We start from the raw sequence: 12105 nt of genomic DNA, 5'->3' as shown, positions 1-12105 counted from the left end.
AACACCAATCCTCCACCATCCCAAATAAGACGTAAACAAATCATTGCATGTAACTGCTGCTCATCTCTGATATAAACAACATGCAATACCCCGGTCTGGAATGGCTCCTCAAAACGTTGAAGCACCTGTGCTATCAAATCAACACTGCCTGGGTCCTAGAGCGAAGCATAGCTCCCGCTGAATACCTCAAGTGAGCAATGGAAAACTATATCATCTCCATAGATCAAATATCCATAAATGCCAAGATCACTAGTGTGTCGGTGATCACCAACATGCATAACATCTGTCATAATATCCAATGAATGCCAATCCATGGAAGACCCTCTGTGATCTGACCCCATCTGACACAAGTGACACACAACTGCCACACACTGCTGCTGATGTGCCGAAAGATCTAATGCCAACTCACTAGACAATATATAATACTGACTAAAATCATCACTGTCCAGGCTGGCATCTAAAAATATGTAATGACCAACCAGCAATGAAACAATCACCTTGTCTAGAGAATCAGGTGAAACTGCCACATCAACTGGCTCAAAGTACTCACTAGGGGTATCATCACATAACTCATCCACATCAACTATCTGATGACAATCAACCTGTGGATCAACTGTCGTCCCACTCTGCTCGATAAACTGAGATGGATAGTAGGTAAACTCCAGCTCCATCCTCATGAAATTCCGAACATACCGTCCAAGTGTCAACAACCACTGTACACCCACGACTACATCTATACATCTGAAGTGAAGCAACCCATGTTGGATCCACGAAAGAAAGGTATTACACATGTCTATACCATGATCCCACACAAACCCCCTGTAGGACACAAACTGCTCCTGCTGCTCTCCTCTGATATAAGTGCCATATAATCTTAATATCTGGAGCAACATACTATAATCCCTATAAGATGTTGTATCAAATGAATCAACACCTGGATCCCAAATAAAACTAAATCCACATCCATCTGTCATGAAGAGACAATGATCGTAAGAGGCATCCTCGATACCGTGTCTCTCTACAGCCACTGTGAAACTCTCACACTTGTGATAATCATCCACAACAATACACCTACGAATCCATGCATCATCCTTCCCCCATGATCCTGGATGAAGTCTCTGTGTCAAGGAGATGAAAAACTCTGACGGTCGCTGCTCATCATAACGGTTGATTGTTTGCTGATTTCGCAAACAATCCATCCCAAACTGTTGGATCAGGTGCCTGCAATCAATAACTCTATCCTCTGAAGATGGGAGAACACTATCGCAACACGGATAGTATAAGTCCCGAACCAACTCACATCTACGAGCCATCCAATCATCTACAATCGGACTAAAAGAGAAATGAAGTGCACTCATCGCGAGGTAATCTAAATGGACTCTCGTAGGCTCACTCAATGGCTCTGTGTCATAATCTTGTCCATGAAACTCATCATCACCCCCACTGCTCTCAAACCATGAATCCGAAGACAACTCATATGTCTGAGATCCAAAATCCAAAATACACCTCAACTGAGCACTGTGGCTCTGCGGTGAAACATACTGGTTTCCCTCGTCAACTGTAAGAGGTGTAAAAGAAGATTTGCTTTCCAGAGAAGGAAACAAGTCAACAGGAGTATCATACTCCCAACCAGCTGACAAACTGCTAGTCGCCTGTGAAAACAATGATGGAGTAATATCGTGAGTCAAATCACAAATCTCTAGTGAATCTCGCAGTGTCACAGTAGAACACTGTACTATATCTGTCGCTGATGATGTCTGTGCCACTCTCAATATATCACAAAGCTCCTCCAATTTGGAGTTCGCTTCCTGAAGGGACAACTGGGTATCCTCCCATGCAACAACAGTTGCCTCAAGCTCCTGAGAGAGGATATCAACTTCCTCCTCTTCCCTCAACAAAGCACCATAACTAATAAAATCCCTCTGAAGGAGATAATCTCGGTCAGCCACTAACTGTAAATACTCATGCTTCAGTATCCCAATGGCTCCATAAAGAGAATAAAACTTTGGTAAGGAAAAATCACTGCTGCCCTGCTCATCAATCATGAGGGTGCTCCAACTATGTGTAGCCAACAACTGGCGAGCGACATCGAAATGCTCAATAACTGTGTCTATACTCTTGTCATCAACCTTGAGTTGTCCAATCAAGTGATGAGGAGTCCGAGAATGTTGGCTCTCCTGTAACTGTACAAACTCAAAATCTACATTGTGGAAAGAAGTTGTATCTGTATCCTGTACCTCTCTGTAGGCAACATCGTGTATGCACTCGGCCATGGATACAACCTCATCCAAAGTACTGCTGCTCTGTGCCTCTGAGAACACCACATTCGTCAATGATGATACTGCTGAAAATGCACTATCATCACTCTCTTTTGCATCCCATGTGTCCGCACAACCCACTGGCTCACGATCCTGGGGTCCAGTGCTACTAAGAGAACATACTGGGCTGGATTCTAAGGTCTGATCTATAAAATCAGAATCATCATGATATGAGTTCTCAACTTTCAAAGCATCATTGGTACCCGAATTTTGAATACCTTCATGTGACAGCCCATTGGCATCATCTTGTACAAGTGTAGACATTGTTACCTCAAGCTGATGCAAAAGTACCTCACTGTTGTCATAAAAATCAGAATTGCTAACCTCTAAATCAGGTGCCTCTTGGGAAATCCCCTGCACGGAAGGTGAGGACAATTCATTATCCAAAGCTGTCCTAATGTCTCCTTGAGTTGAATCCACATGTCTAACAAAACCATCACATAAATTCTTGTCCCACTCATCGGAACTTGAGGGCACCAAAACATTCTTATGTATAGGTATATTACCCCTAAATGAAAGTTCTTTGTCCATTCCTAATTCCTACACCCTTGATTCTTCTTTCCTTCTTTGCCACTGATCTTAACTTGTAGCTACCAAGTTATCTTTGTCTGCTCCGGGTACACCCATAAATTGTGTGAAGGAAAGGAGGTCACATATCATCTTAGGAAGAGAACAATACTGATGATAGCTGCTCATAACTATACCATTAAATATCTTGGCAGGAGGCATCCTACTTTTACGTGTTGGAGAAGATGAAACTTTTGAGTGCCCAATTTTAGTTCTAGCCATGGTATTTACCTGTAACTAAACTGATATCCCAAAGGATCTCGGAGGTAGAAATAAAGTTTGTTCTCAACAATTTTGGGACTTTGGCCAACGTATTGTCTTACCAGTTGTCAACTGTAAGCATAAATGTGTAGGCTGACAACTACCCAGTTGCTGATATGAATTATCAAAACCTTTTATCAAATACCCAGATGCTAGAATGAATTATCAAAACTTTTTATCAACTACCCAGATGTCGAAATGAATTATCAAAACCTTTTGTCCAGTACCCAAATGTTGGAATCAATTATCAAAACTTTTTATCCAGTACCCAGATGTGACAATTTCTCATAAACCCTACAGGCTGGCTGGATGTAGGCTCTGATACCACTGAAGGATCCCTAATGGATCCCCTTGCTGATCCGCTGTAATTTTTAAAATAATAAAGTATATTTTTCCTGTGATTTTGCTGATTGTCTTACAGAATAGAGAGAAGCTACAGAATGTTTGGTTTCTTTTTGTATTTTTTTGAATATATAAGCAAGTAATGAATAAAGAACAACAAATAAGGAAGGAAGCTGAAACGAGTAAGAACATTCAATTAAATCAGAATTGATACAAATCGTACCAGGCAGATTTTTGATTTATAATAGCCAGATTATTCCCTACGCACTGGGGATGTGCTTACATCCAATAATGGCGCCAACTGAAGGGTAGATGATGAACACAAACCAAGAACACCAGCTATGGCTGAATGAAAGTCTTCACCACTTCCAGCGTAAAGTGTACCTGCTGTAATGGTGGCATCAAGCTGAAACAATCATGCCCCAGCTGGGAAATTCAACCACCCTACTGAAACCCTCACCAAGCAATCTCAATCTCCACAAGGAATAGCGCATATACTTTGACCAATAATGCCAATGCCAAAAGAATCCACTGCCAATCAATAGCTGAGGGCTACGTCCCAGCCAGTACCAATCATGGGGTTTGCATCCCAGATTGAAGAATTGTTGTACCAGAGCAATATCGCACCAAACAAGTTTTCAATATGTAAAAGATGCTTGATAATTAGGTTACCATCTCCTTATAACTCCTTCCCTCTAGCTCGAACCCTAAAAGTGTATGAAAAGTGCGCTTAGGCTTATAAAGTCTTATTTCTCATTTTTAGTCACCAAGTATAGAGAAAACGCCACTTTTTTAATATAAAAGAATTCTATTCATCAAAAGGGTCCCTGACAAATGGGAAACATTTAGAAAAGTTCAAGATCTTTCCAACAAGCTATAACACATGGGCATATGCATCCAGATGAAGCCAAAAACCCCTTATTACTCCAAAATGGCTATAAACATAGCCTTATTTAATTAATTAAACGCTAACTTAGGAAATATTTAAATATATTAAAAATATAACCCAAATAGCTGTAGAAGGCTCAAATGACTCCAAAAGTCTAAAACGGAACCTATCACCTGTCTGTGACTGATGTCGGAAATCATGGATCAACTGGCAGTCTCATCTCTAAAATCTAGGGATACTCCTAGAAATTAGGAAACACACCCAAATCTCCTGAAACTGAAACCAAGGAATGGTCTCATGGAACCCCAACCCTGGACGCTGTCACAACCTCCTAAAAAGTAGGAACTGCCTCCTAAAATGTAGGAACTGCCTCCTAACTAGTCTACTACTACCAGAAACACCAAATCCAAACATTGAATATCCTGACTGAGTCTCTATCCACCATTGCCAACCTACAAGACTCCATAATAGGCTAACTCACATGTCTCTGCTAGACAGAGCTAAAGAGGAGACATGACAGTCCCCCACCCCCCCCCCCCCAAAAAAAAAGGCCACATTTCCGAGATGGGGACATCTCCAAGATGGGGGGACAGAGATCGGGGGTTCCCTGCCGTCCCACCACCGGCACCGGGACGTCTGGAGACGGTGAGGATGTCCAGACGTCTTGGGGACTCCTAGGAATCTCCTGATTGTCTTAGGGATGCCTAGGAGTCTCCCAAAGTCCCCACTTAGGAATTCGAACCTTAAGCAAAAATGGTGGAATATTTGTGAAAATGGTATCCTTGTCTTCAAACCAGTCTCATTCTCTTCATCAAATATATACATGAAATATAACATTTAAGTGTAAGTGACTTATACTTTAAGTTATATTTCATGTATATATTTGCAGGATGTTTGAGAGTAGTTTTATATCTCTAGGAGTTATAATGCAGATTCTAAATTTTAGAAGAATTAAAAATTTTGAGACATTCAAATTTCAGTAATCAGCAACCTCCTATCAGCATTCTTTCACTCTCTCTATCTCACTCACTTTATCTCCCATGAACTCTAGGCCTATCTCTCTACCTATTACTCTTCATCTATCCCCTCCCTCTATCTCACTCTCTTTTATCTCCCCCAGGATCTAGATTTATCTCTACATCTCTCTCTCTTACCTAGACCCCTGCTAGGGGTGCTACCCTCACCCTCATTTTAGTGTTGCCCCCAAATCCCCATCAAACTATAATTCTAAGCAAGCAATAAGCCAATGATGAATCATGATCATATCATATTTTCGATATGATAGAAATCTCCAATTTGAATATTTCATTTGTCAAATTTTATTTAGTATTCAAGAAATCTTAGTATTTACTATTTAGTATTTGCAATTTTGCTATTTTACTAATTTGCCAAAGTTTCATTTAAAATATAATTCTTATACATCTTTTCATAACTATTTTTTCAAGTACTATATGTATATCAGCACCGGCCACCCCCACCCCCCGACCACCATCCCCCCGCCATCCACAAACTTAGGCCCTTTGTCCCCCCATCCCCGAAACCTGTCTTTGCATCCCCCCGTCCCCGCCAGCTGTGGAACATTGAAAATATTGGATAATTTTTTTTGCTCTTCTCTTGTGGGACCTGTTGTGACGTTTTCACACATCGCCCCATTTAAAATGGGGACCCCCTCTTTTTGCTTTTGTTTTGCCTGTTCTTCTCTCTGCTTTTAGGGTTTTGAGTGAGTGAGTTGTCTGGGCTAAGGCTAAACCTTAGGGGTTTCTTTTAGATATTTTTCAAGCTGAGTCCAGTCAAATTTTGAAAGTTATTAAGCATCCTTCCGAGGATTGATTATTGAAGTAAGGTGAGTCTGTCAGGAGGTCAGATAGGTCCCAGGTTAGGTCTAGTCAGGGTTTTTGAGGGAAAATTCAAATTTTGTTTAAGTGTTAGCATTTTGAAGATGAAATTGTATATTCTTGCCTAGGTAAATTTTGATCAAATTTCGGAGGCAAGATGATGCCTGAAACAAAGAAAGTGCTCCTGTCCCTCTCCAAGGGACCAGGGCGAATTTCATTCTAAGTGCAATTTCTTGTTTTGCGAGGGCTTGCTAACTGATTCCTGACCTTGATGATGACTTAACTCTGCCTTGTGAAATGTTTGGAGACTTAAATTTTGAATATTTTAGCCAGAAAGGACAAAAGTGCTCCCGTCCCTCTCCAAGGGACCAGAGCACAAATGTTATTTTATGCATATCTGTCACTGACTTTTCTATTTTGTTTTGTGCAGGGTCTTCCGGAATAATATTGGGACGTGACTTGGTGTTTTTGAAGATTTTGAAGACATGAAAATGGTGAATTTTGAAGGTTGAAGGAAAAGGTGGTCTTGTCCCCCTCCAAGGGACCAAGGCAAAGTGCTCCCGTCCCTCACTGAAGGACCAGGGTGAAAGGACTTATTTGAGCCATTCCTGGCCTTGTTTGGTTAAATTGAGACATCAAAGATATGGTGAAGGACGAAATGAACATGATAAAGCATCCAGACTTGATTGAAAACAGAGAAATGATGAAGTTTTGGCCTAGAAGGTCAAAAGTGCTCCCATCCCTCACTGAAGGACCAGAGCACTTTTCTTTATATGCACAATTTTAGACCTCTTTTGGACATTAACTTCTATTCATAGCATGAAGTAAGATGAAATCTTCCCCAGCAAGGAAATTTCGAGGTGAAAAGTGAGACAATTTGGCTTAGAATGCAAAAAGTGCTCCCGTCCCTCACTGAAGGACCGTGCCACTTTTTTCAAATTTGCGCTATCTTTGCAAGGTTAAGGTGATTTTATGATTTGAAGAGGTTAAGGGAAGCATGTTTTGTCCATTGAATATAATTTAAGCGGATCCCAAAAGAGTAAATCAACCCAAATGACAAAAAGTGCTCCCGTCCCTCACTGAAGGACCGTGCCACTTTTTCAAGTTTCTCCTATTTGTTTGATATTTTATGGCAAAACTTGACTTGGATGGGAAGGATGAAGGATGTTTTATGCCTTGGACGCAATTGAGAGATTTAAAGAGCAAAAAGTATGCCAAAATGACAAAAAGTGCTCCCGTCCCTCACCAAGGGACCAAGACAAAGTGCTCCCGTCCCTCACTGAAGGACCATCCCACTTTTCTAAAAATACAAATTTCTTGCAAAGGCAAGACAAGTTGCGTGATTGAAATGAATGAGAGAAGGCAAGATTCATCCATTGAAGATAATTTCGAAGGCTAGCAAAGGACAGATAAGCTTGTAATTGCAAAAGTGCTCCCATCCCTCACTGAAGGACCATGCCACTTTTTCAAAGTGCTCCCGTCCCTCACTGAAGAACCATGCCACTTAATATGTTATCTTGCCTTTCTCACCAATTTTGGACGAATTGAGACCAAGGCGCAAGTTTGAAAAAGTGTTTAAAATGCCTTGAAGTTGAATTGAGATGCGAGAGTTGCAAATTTTGACGACAACTGGCAAAAGTGCTCCCGTCCCTCACTGAAGGACCGTGCCACTTTTTCCAAATATGACCATTTACCTTGCATTTTGAAATGATATTTTTATTACCAAGGCTCAAGATGGTGTGAAATGTGATATTCTACGCCTTGAGGGTAAATTGAAGATTAATATGATCAAGAATTCATACAATGGACTCAAAAGTGCTCCCGTCCCTCACTGAAGGACCGTCCCACTTTTTTTTGAAAACAACAAATTCCCTCCGAGATTATGCTAAGGCAACGTTGTATGAGATGGGAAGAATCTTCTAAGGCGTGGTGAACAAAGGTTTGACTTCAAAATTGAGAATCCTAGCCTAAAAATGAAAAAGTGCTCCTGTCCCTCACTGAAGGACCGTGCCACTTTTTCAAAAGTGCTCCCGTCCCTCACCAAAGGACCAGAGCGCTTAACATGTGCATTCTTTATTTTGCAATGTCCCAACGTTAACATCCTCCAAATCGCATGAAATGCCAAAATCATCAAGATGGCGACTCCCAAGCTCGAAAGATCTACAAGTCGGAAGACTCTCCTCAAGGAAAATCAAGCCAGATCAAGGACAGTCTCCTCCAAGAAGATCAAGCAAGGACAAGGGCGACCTCCTCCAGTCTAGCATCGACAAGGACAACCTTCTTCGATCTAGCATCATCAAGAGAAGGGCGACCTCTTCCAATCTAGCATTCCAAGGCGAGGTACATCATCATCCTACAAATCAAGGACACAAGAAGTCAGAGCAAAGGGTTCGTTGAAGAAGCAGATAGTTCCAGATGAATTAATTAAAGCTAGCTTCTCAACAACATCAAGTTGAATATCTACCAAGTTACAAGTGTTAGATGAGGTGGCATCCCAGTCATCACTTCTCCAGTCGGATTGGTCCACCTCAGCATGTCCAGATTCAATGTACCTAACTCAAAGGAAGGTGGCACAAACTTCGATGTACCTACCCCGGCTATCCATTGGTGGAATTTTCTAGAGAGGACATGTGTCCAAGCAATACAATTCTTTCATTGGTCGAGCATTAAATGTTATGTAATGGTTGTAACAAACCCTAATTAGGGTTTTCATTATTGAATCTTGGCCATTGATCTCAAATTGATCTTAGCCATCGAATTGTATTGTGGGCACTATATAAGCCCCGACTCTTCATTTTGGAAAAAATATAGTTGGAAGCAGTTAGAAGATAGATAGAGAGTAGTTAGAAGGTGATTAGCTAGTTGATAGAATAGCAATTAGAGTAGAGTAGAGAAAGAAGGCAAAGATTGTTGCCAAGATGTTGTTGTAAAAGACTTGTAATTTCATTGAAGAAATGGTGAAATTTATGGGTCGATTCGACAATTTGCATGGTCTTTATACTTCTCATATTTGATTTCATGTTATTAGATGAGTGGAAGAAATGTGCTTGATTGATGGTGGAATTCGTATATCCATACTACTAGTAGTTTGTTGATTGCAGACTTGCCTTATGTAGTCAACTGGAATCGTTCAGCTTAAGCTTAACTTCAATTGTCGCTTCTTCATTGATATGCATCAACCTGATGGTGTCTATACCTGCAGTGATGATTTGAACATCATAAAGTTTTCCTTTGAAGATCGCACTAACCTTGTGGAGATGGTCCTGGGATGTCAAAACAAGACTTAGTTAGAATTTCATCAAAGATCAATCATTGCTCCTACATTCCTTAGTATTAGGATTAGATTCTTTCCTCGTCCTCATCTTTTTTCCTTTTTTTTTTCCAAATCTAAAGCAGTAAAATCCTGTGTTCCAGCAATATTCAAAGCAGATCAGACGTTCAATCATCGAATGTAAGTCCCCTTGTGATTCCAACAAATCACATCATACCACAGAGAGCTTATCCACACGTAGAGACCCTACATACAAGAACCTTGAAGTCATCCCGATTGAACCTTTTCGCGACATCTTCAGCATTCGGAGGCTTTATTCAAGAGAGGATAAGGTACCCTTGGGTATTTTATTCTGTGTTTGATAGTGTACAAAATACACGTCAACAGGACCCCACATGAGAAGAACAAAAAATATGAAAATAATAACGGTTCAAGTTTGAAAAGAATGAATATTAAACCACCTTATTTACCCATCGTATAACAATTCGTAGTAGAGCAATGAAATTTAGAAAATAAAAATTTGAAGCTCAACCTTTAGTCGTATGGCCTCATTCTTTCTCCACTATATGAATCTAGAGGCACCATTGTACATTTTGCTTCCCACTTCTATTCTTCAGCTCTCCACTTTGTCATACAGTCTGTATTAGTATATTCTAAAATATTGCTCACTATTGTACAATCTGATTTTAATCAACAAATACCACCTCTACCAACTGTATGATCTGCCACTTTGACTATTGTATGACCTGCTTTCACACTGATTGTATGATTTCAGTGCAACCCTCAGTGTGGGTTAGTTTTTTCAATGTCTATCGTACAAAGGCACTATTGTGCGATTATGTGGTTTGACTGCATCATACAGACCTTTTTCCTAGTTTTTGCTGTATGGATAAACGCTTGTAGCAATATAATGAGATGTTTGACTGCTAAATGCTGCTATTCATTGATCCTTGTGGTTGTGTGATTTTGTTGGAGTTATGCAATCAAGTTAGGAATTAGACCTAGGATATAAGGTTCCAGATTGATTAATAAATTTAAGGGGAAATTGACTGGCCTAACTCAAAACAAACTGATCTGTGTAAATGCTTAGACTACAAATCATTGATATAAAGAAACCCTAAATGAATTTCCTCTTTCAATGGACTTTTGGGTGTTTATGTTCCTAACCTTTCATTCTTAGAACAGAAAGCTATGTGAAAATGTGTTCTACAGTGTCTTGTGAAACTTGGCCTAGGACAATTCTAAGAGTTGATCAAATTCTCTGTTGTAATTTGCAGCCCAAAACTCCACTACTTAGTGGAGTTATCTTTATACCATAAAAGAAATATATTGTAAAATTTAGATGCATGTTTTTGTGCTTTAAAGTCCACATCAAGGATATCATTCTCTATTATTTAGTGTGGTTGCTAGCAAAGTAGATGTATATGTAGTTTGAAAGTTAGCTTGAGCTTCTTTCAGGTTCTCGTTGAGACATAAAATTAATTGCTTATATCCATTTTCCTGGAATACATAACAGACGATGTCCTTAAGGCGATATGAAATATCTCATGTTTACAGGAAGGGAATCGGCCATGCTGCTCCAAATCTTTATCTCCAGGTTAGCAGATATTACGTTAATAATTGTTTGACTCTAGTTTTAATTCTTTCTTTGGTGTGAATTCTATTATTTGTAGCTTTAGTCATTATTTGTATCCTCTGTAAGGTCTGTAGTTTGTGTAGACATTATTTTGAGGCCAAAATGATTAGCTGGTCATATGCCTCAAGGATTTCGTGTGCTCAATGTATACATTCTGAACTTTACTGAATGCGTAAAATCTCTTATCAGGCTGCAGATATTTTACTTGAAGATCATAAGTGTTAGGATGTTGTTACCCAATTTAACTACTGGAAAGTTTTGGCAAATTTATGTTTGATTCGGAAATTATAGAGACCTCACTTTAATATAAGGTTTTAATATATATAGTGAAGTTATTGTAAAGTTGATCTCCATTTGCAAAGTAGGGAGACTTTGATGTGATTGGAGGAGCGCCGATATTGACAGAGGCAGAAGTTATAAAGGTATCATTTCAGCATACTTAACAATCTATACTAAATTTGTAGAATTATTCTTTAATCATAAATGAATTGATCAATGTTATGTCCTAAAGTGTTTGACGATTATAAGATTTCCTTACCACATCTGTTTGAATGTTCTATGAATAGGTAGCTATGGATATTGTAGGCAAGTTCTTTCCATTGGATGCTTGTGAAATCCATCTGAACCATGCCAGCATTATAGATGCTATATGGTCATGGAGTGGAGTTAAACAAGAAGCTAAACATGATGTTGCTAAGGTATATCTTCCTTCAAAATGAATTTCAAAATGTTTCTACCAAACTTTCAGTCTCAAGATAAAATATCTTCAAAGATCATACTGCAATATGGGACATAGCTGTTAATACTATCATTTAAGATTGTTCAATGTAAGATCAAAATTGGTTTACTTTCAACCTGTATTTGAATATGATCTTGAGTGCAGCTGCTATCATTGATGGTTTCATTATCTCCTCAAGCCTCAGATAGGAAGTCAAAATGGGCTCTCATTCGACGTCAGCTTTTGCAGGTCTGATGGCTCTCAAGAT

At 39.6% G+C, this 12105-nt stretch overlaps 1 protein-coding gene across 4 annotated transcripts in view; it reads left to right on the top strand.

The window, feature by feature from the left end:
- LOC131029091 (eIF-2-alpha kinase GCN2) overlaps positions 1 to 12105 on the top strand; it is a 336054-nt gene that overhangs the window by 245386 nt on the left and 78563 nt on the right. For 3 of the 4 annotated variants that reach the window (XM_057959493.2, XM_057959494.2, XM_057959492.2), the window contains exons 19-22: positions 11000 to 11080; positions 11485 to 11541; positions 11686 to 11817; positions 12003 to 12086. In XM_057959493.2, coding sequence (XP_057815476.2) covers positions 11000 to 11080; positions 11485 to 11541; positions 11686 to 11817; positions 12003 to 12086 — 354 coding nt within the window. The remainder of the gene's footprint in view (positions 1 to 10999; positions 11081 to 11484; positions 11542 to 11685; positions 11818 to 12002; positions 12087 to 12105) is intronic. The other variant, XM_057959495.2, reaches the window with a different exon arrangement.

This window comes from Cryptomeria japonica, chromosome 5, assembly GCF_030272615.1.
Source record: "Cryptomeria japonica chromosome 5, Sugi_1.0, whole genome shotgun sequence".
Classification (NCBI taxonomy): Eukaryota; Viridiplantae; Streptophyta; class Pinopsida; order Cupressales; family Cupressaceae; genus Cryptomeria; species Cryptomeria japonica.
Note: the sequence above shows the minus strand (reverse complement) of the source record. Positions and strands in the feature narration are given on the sequence as shown.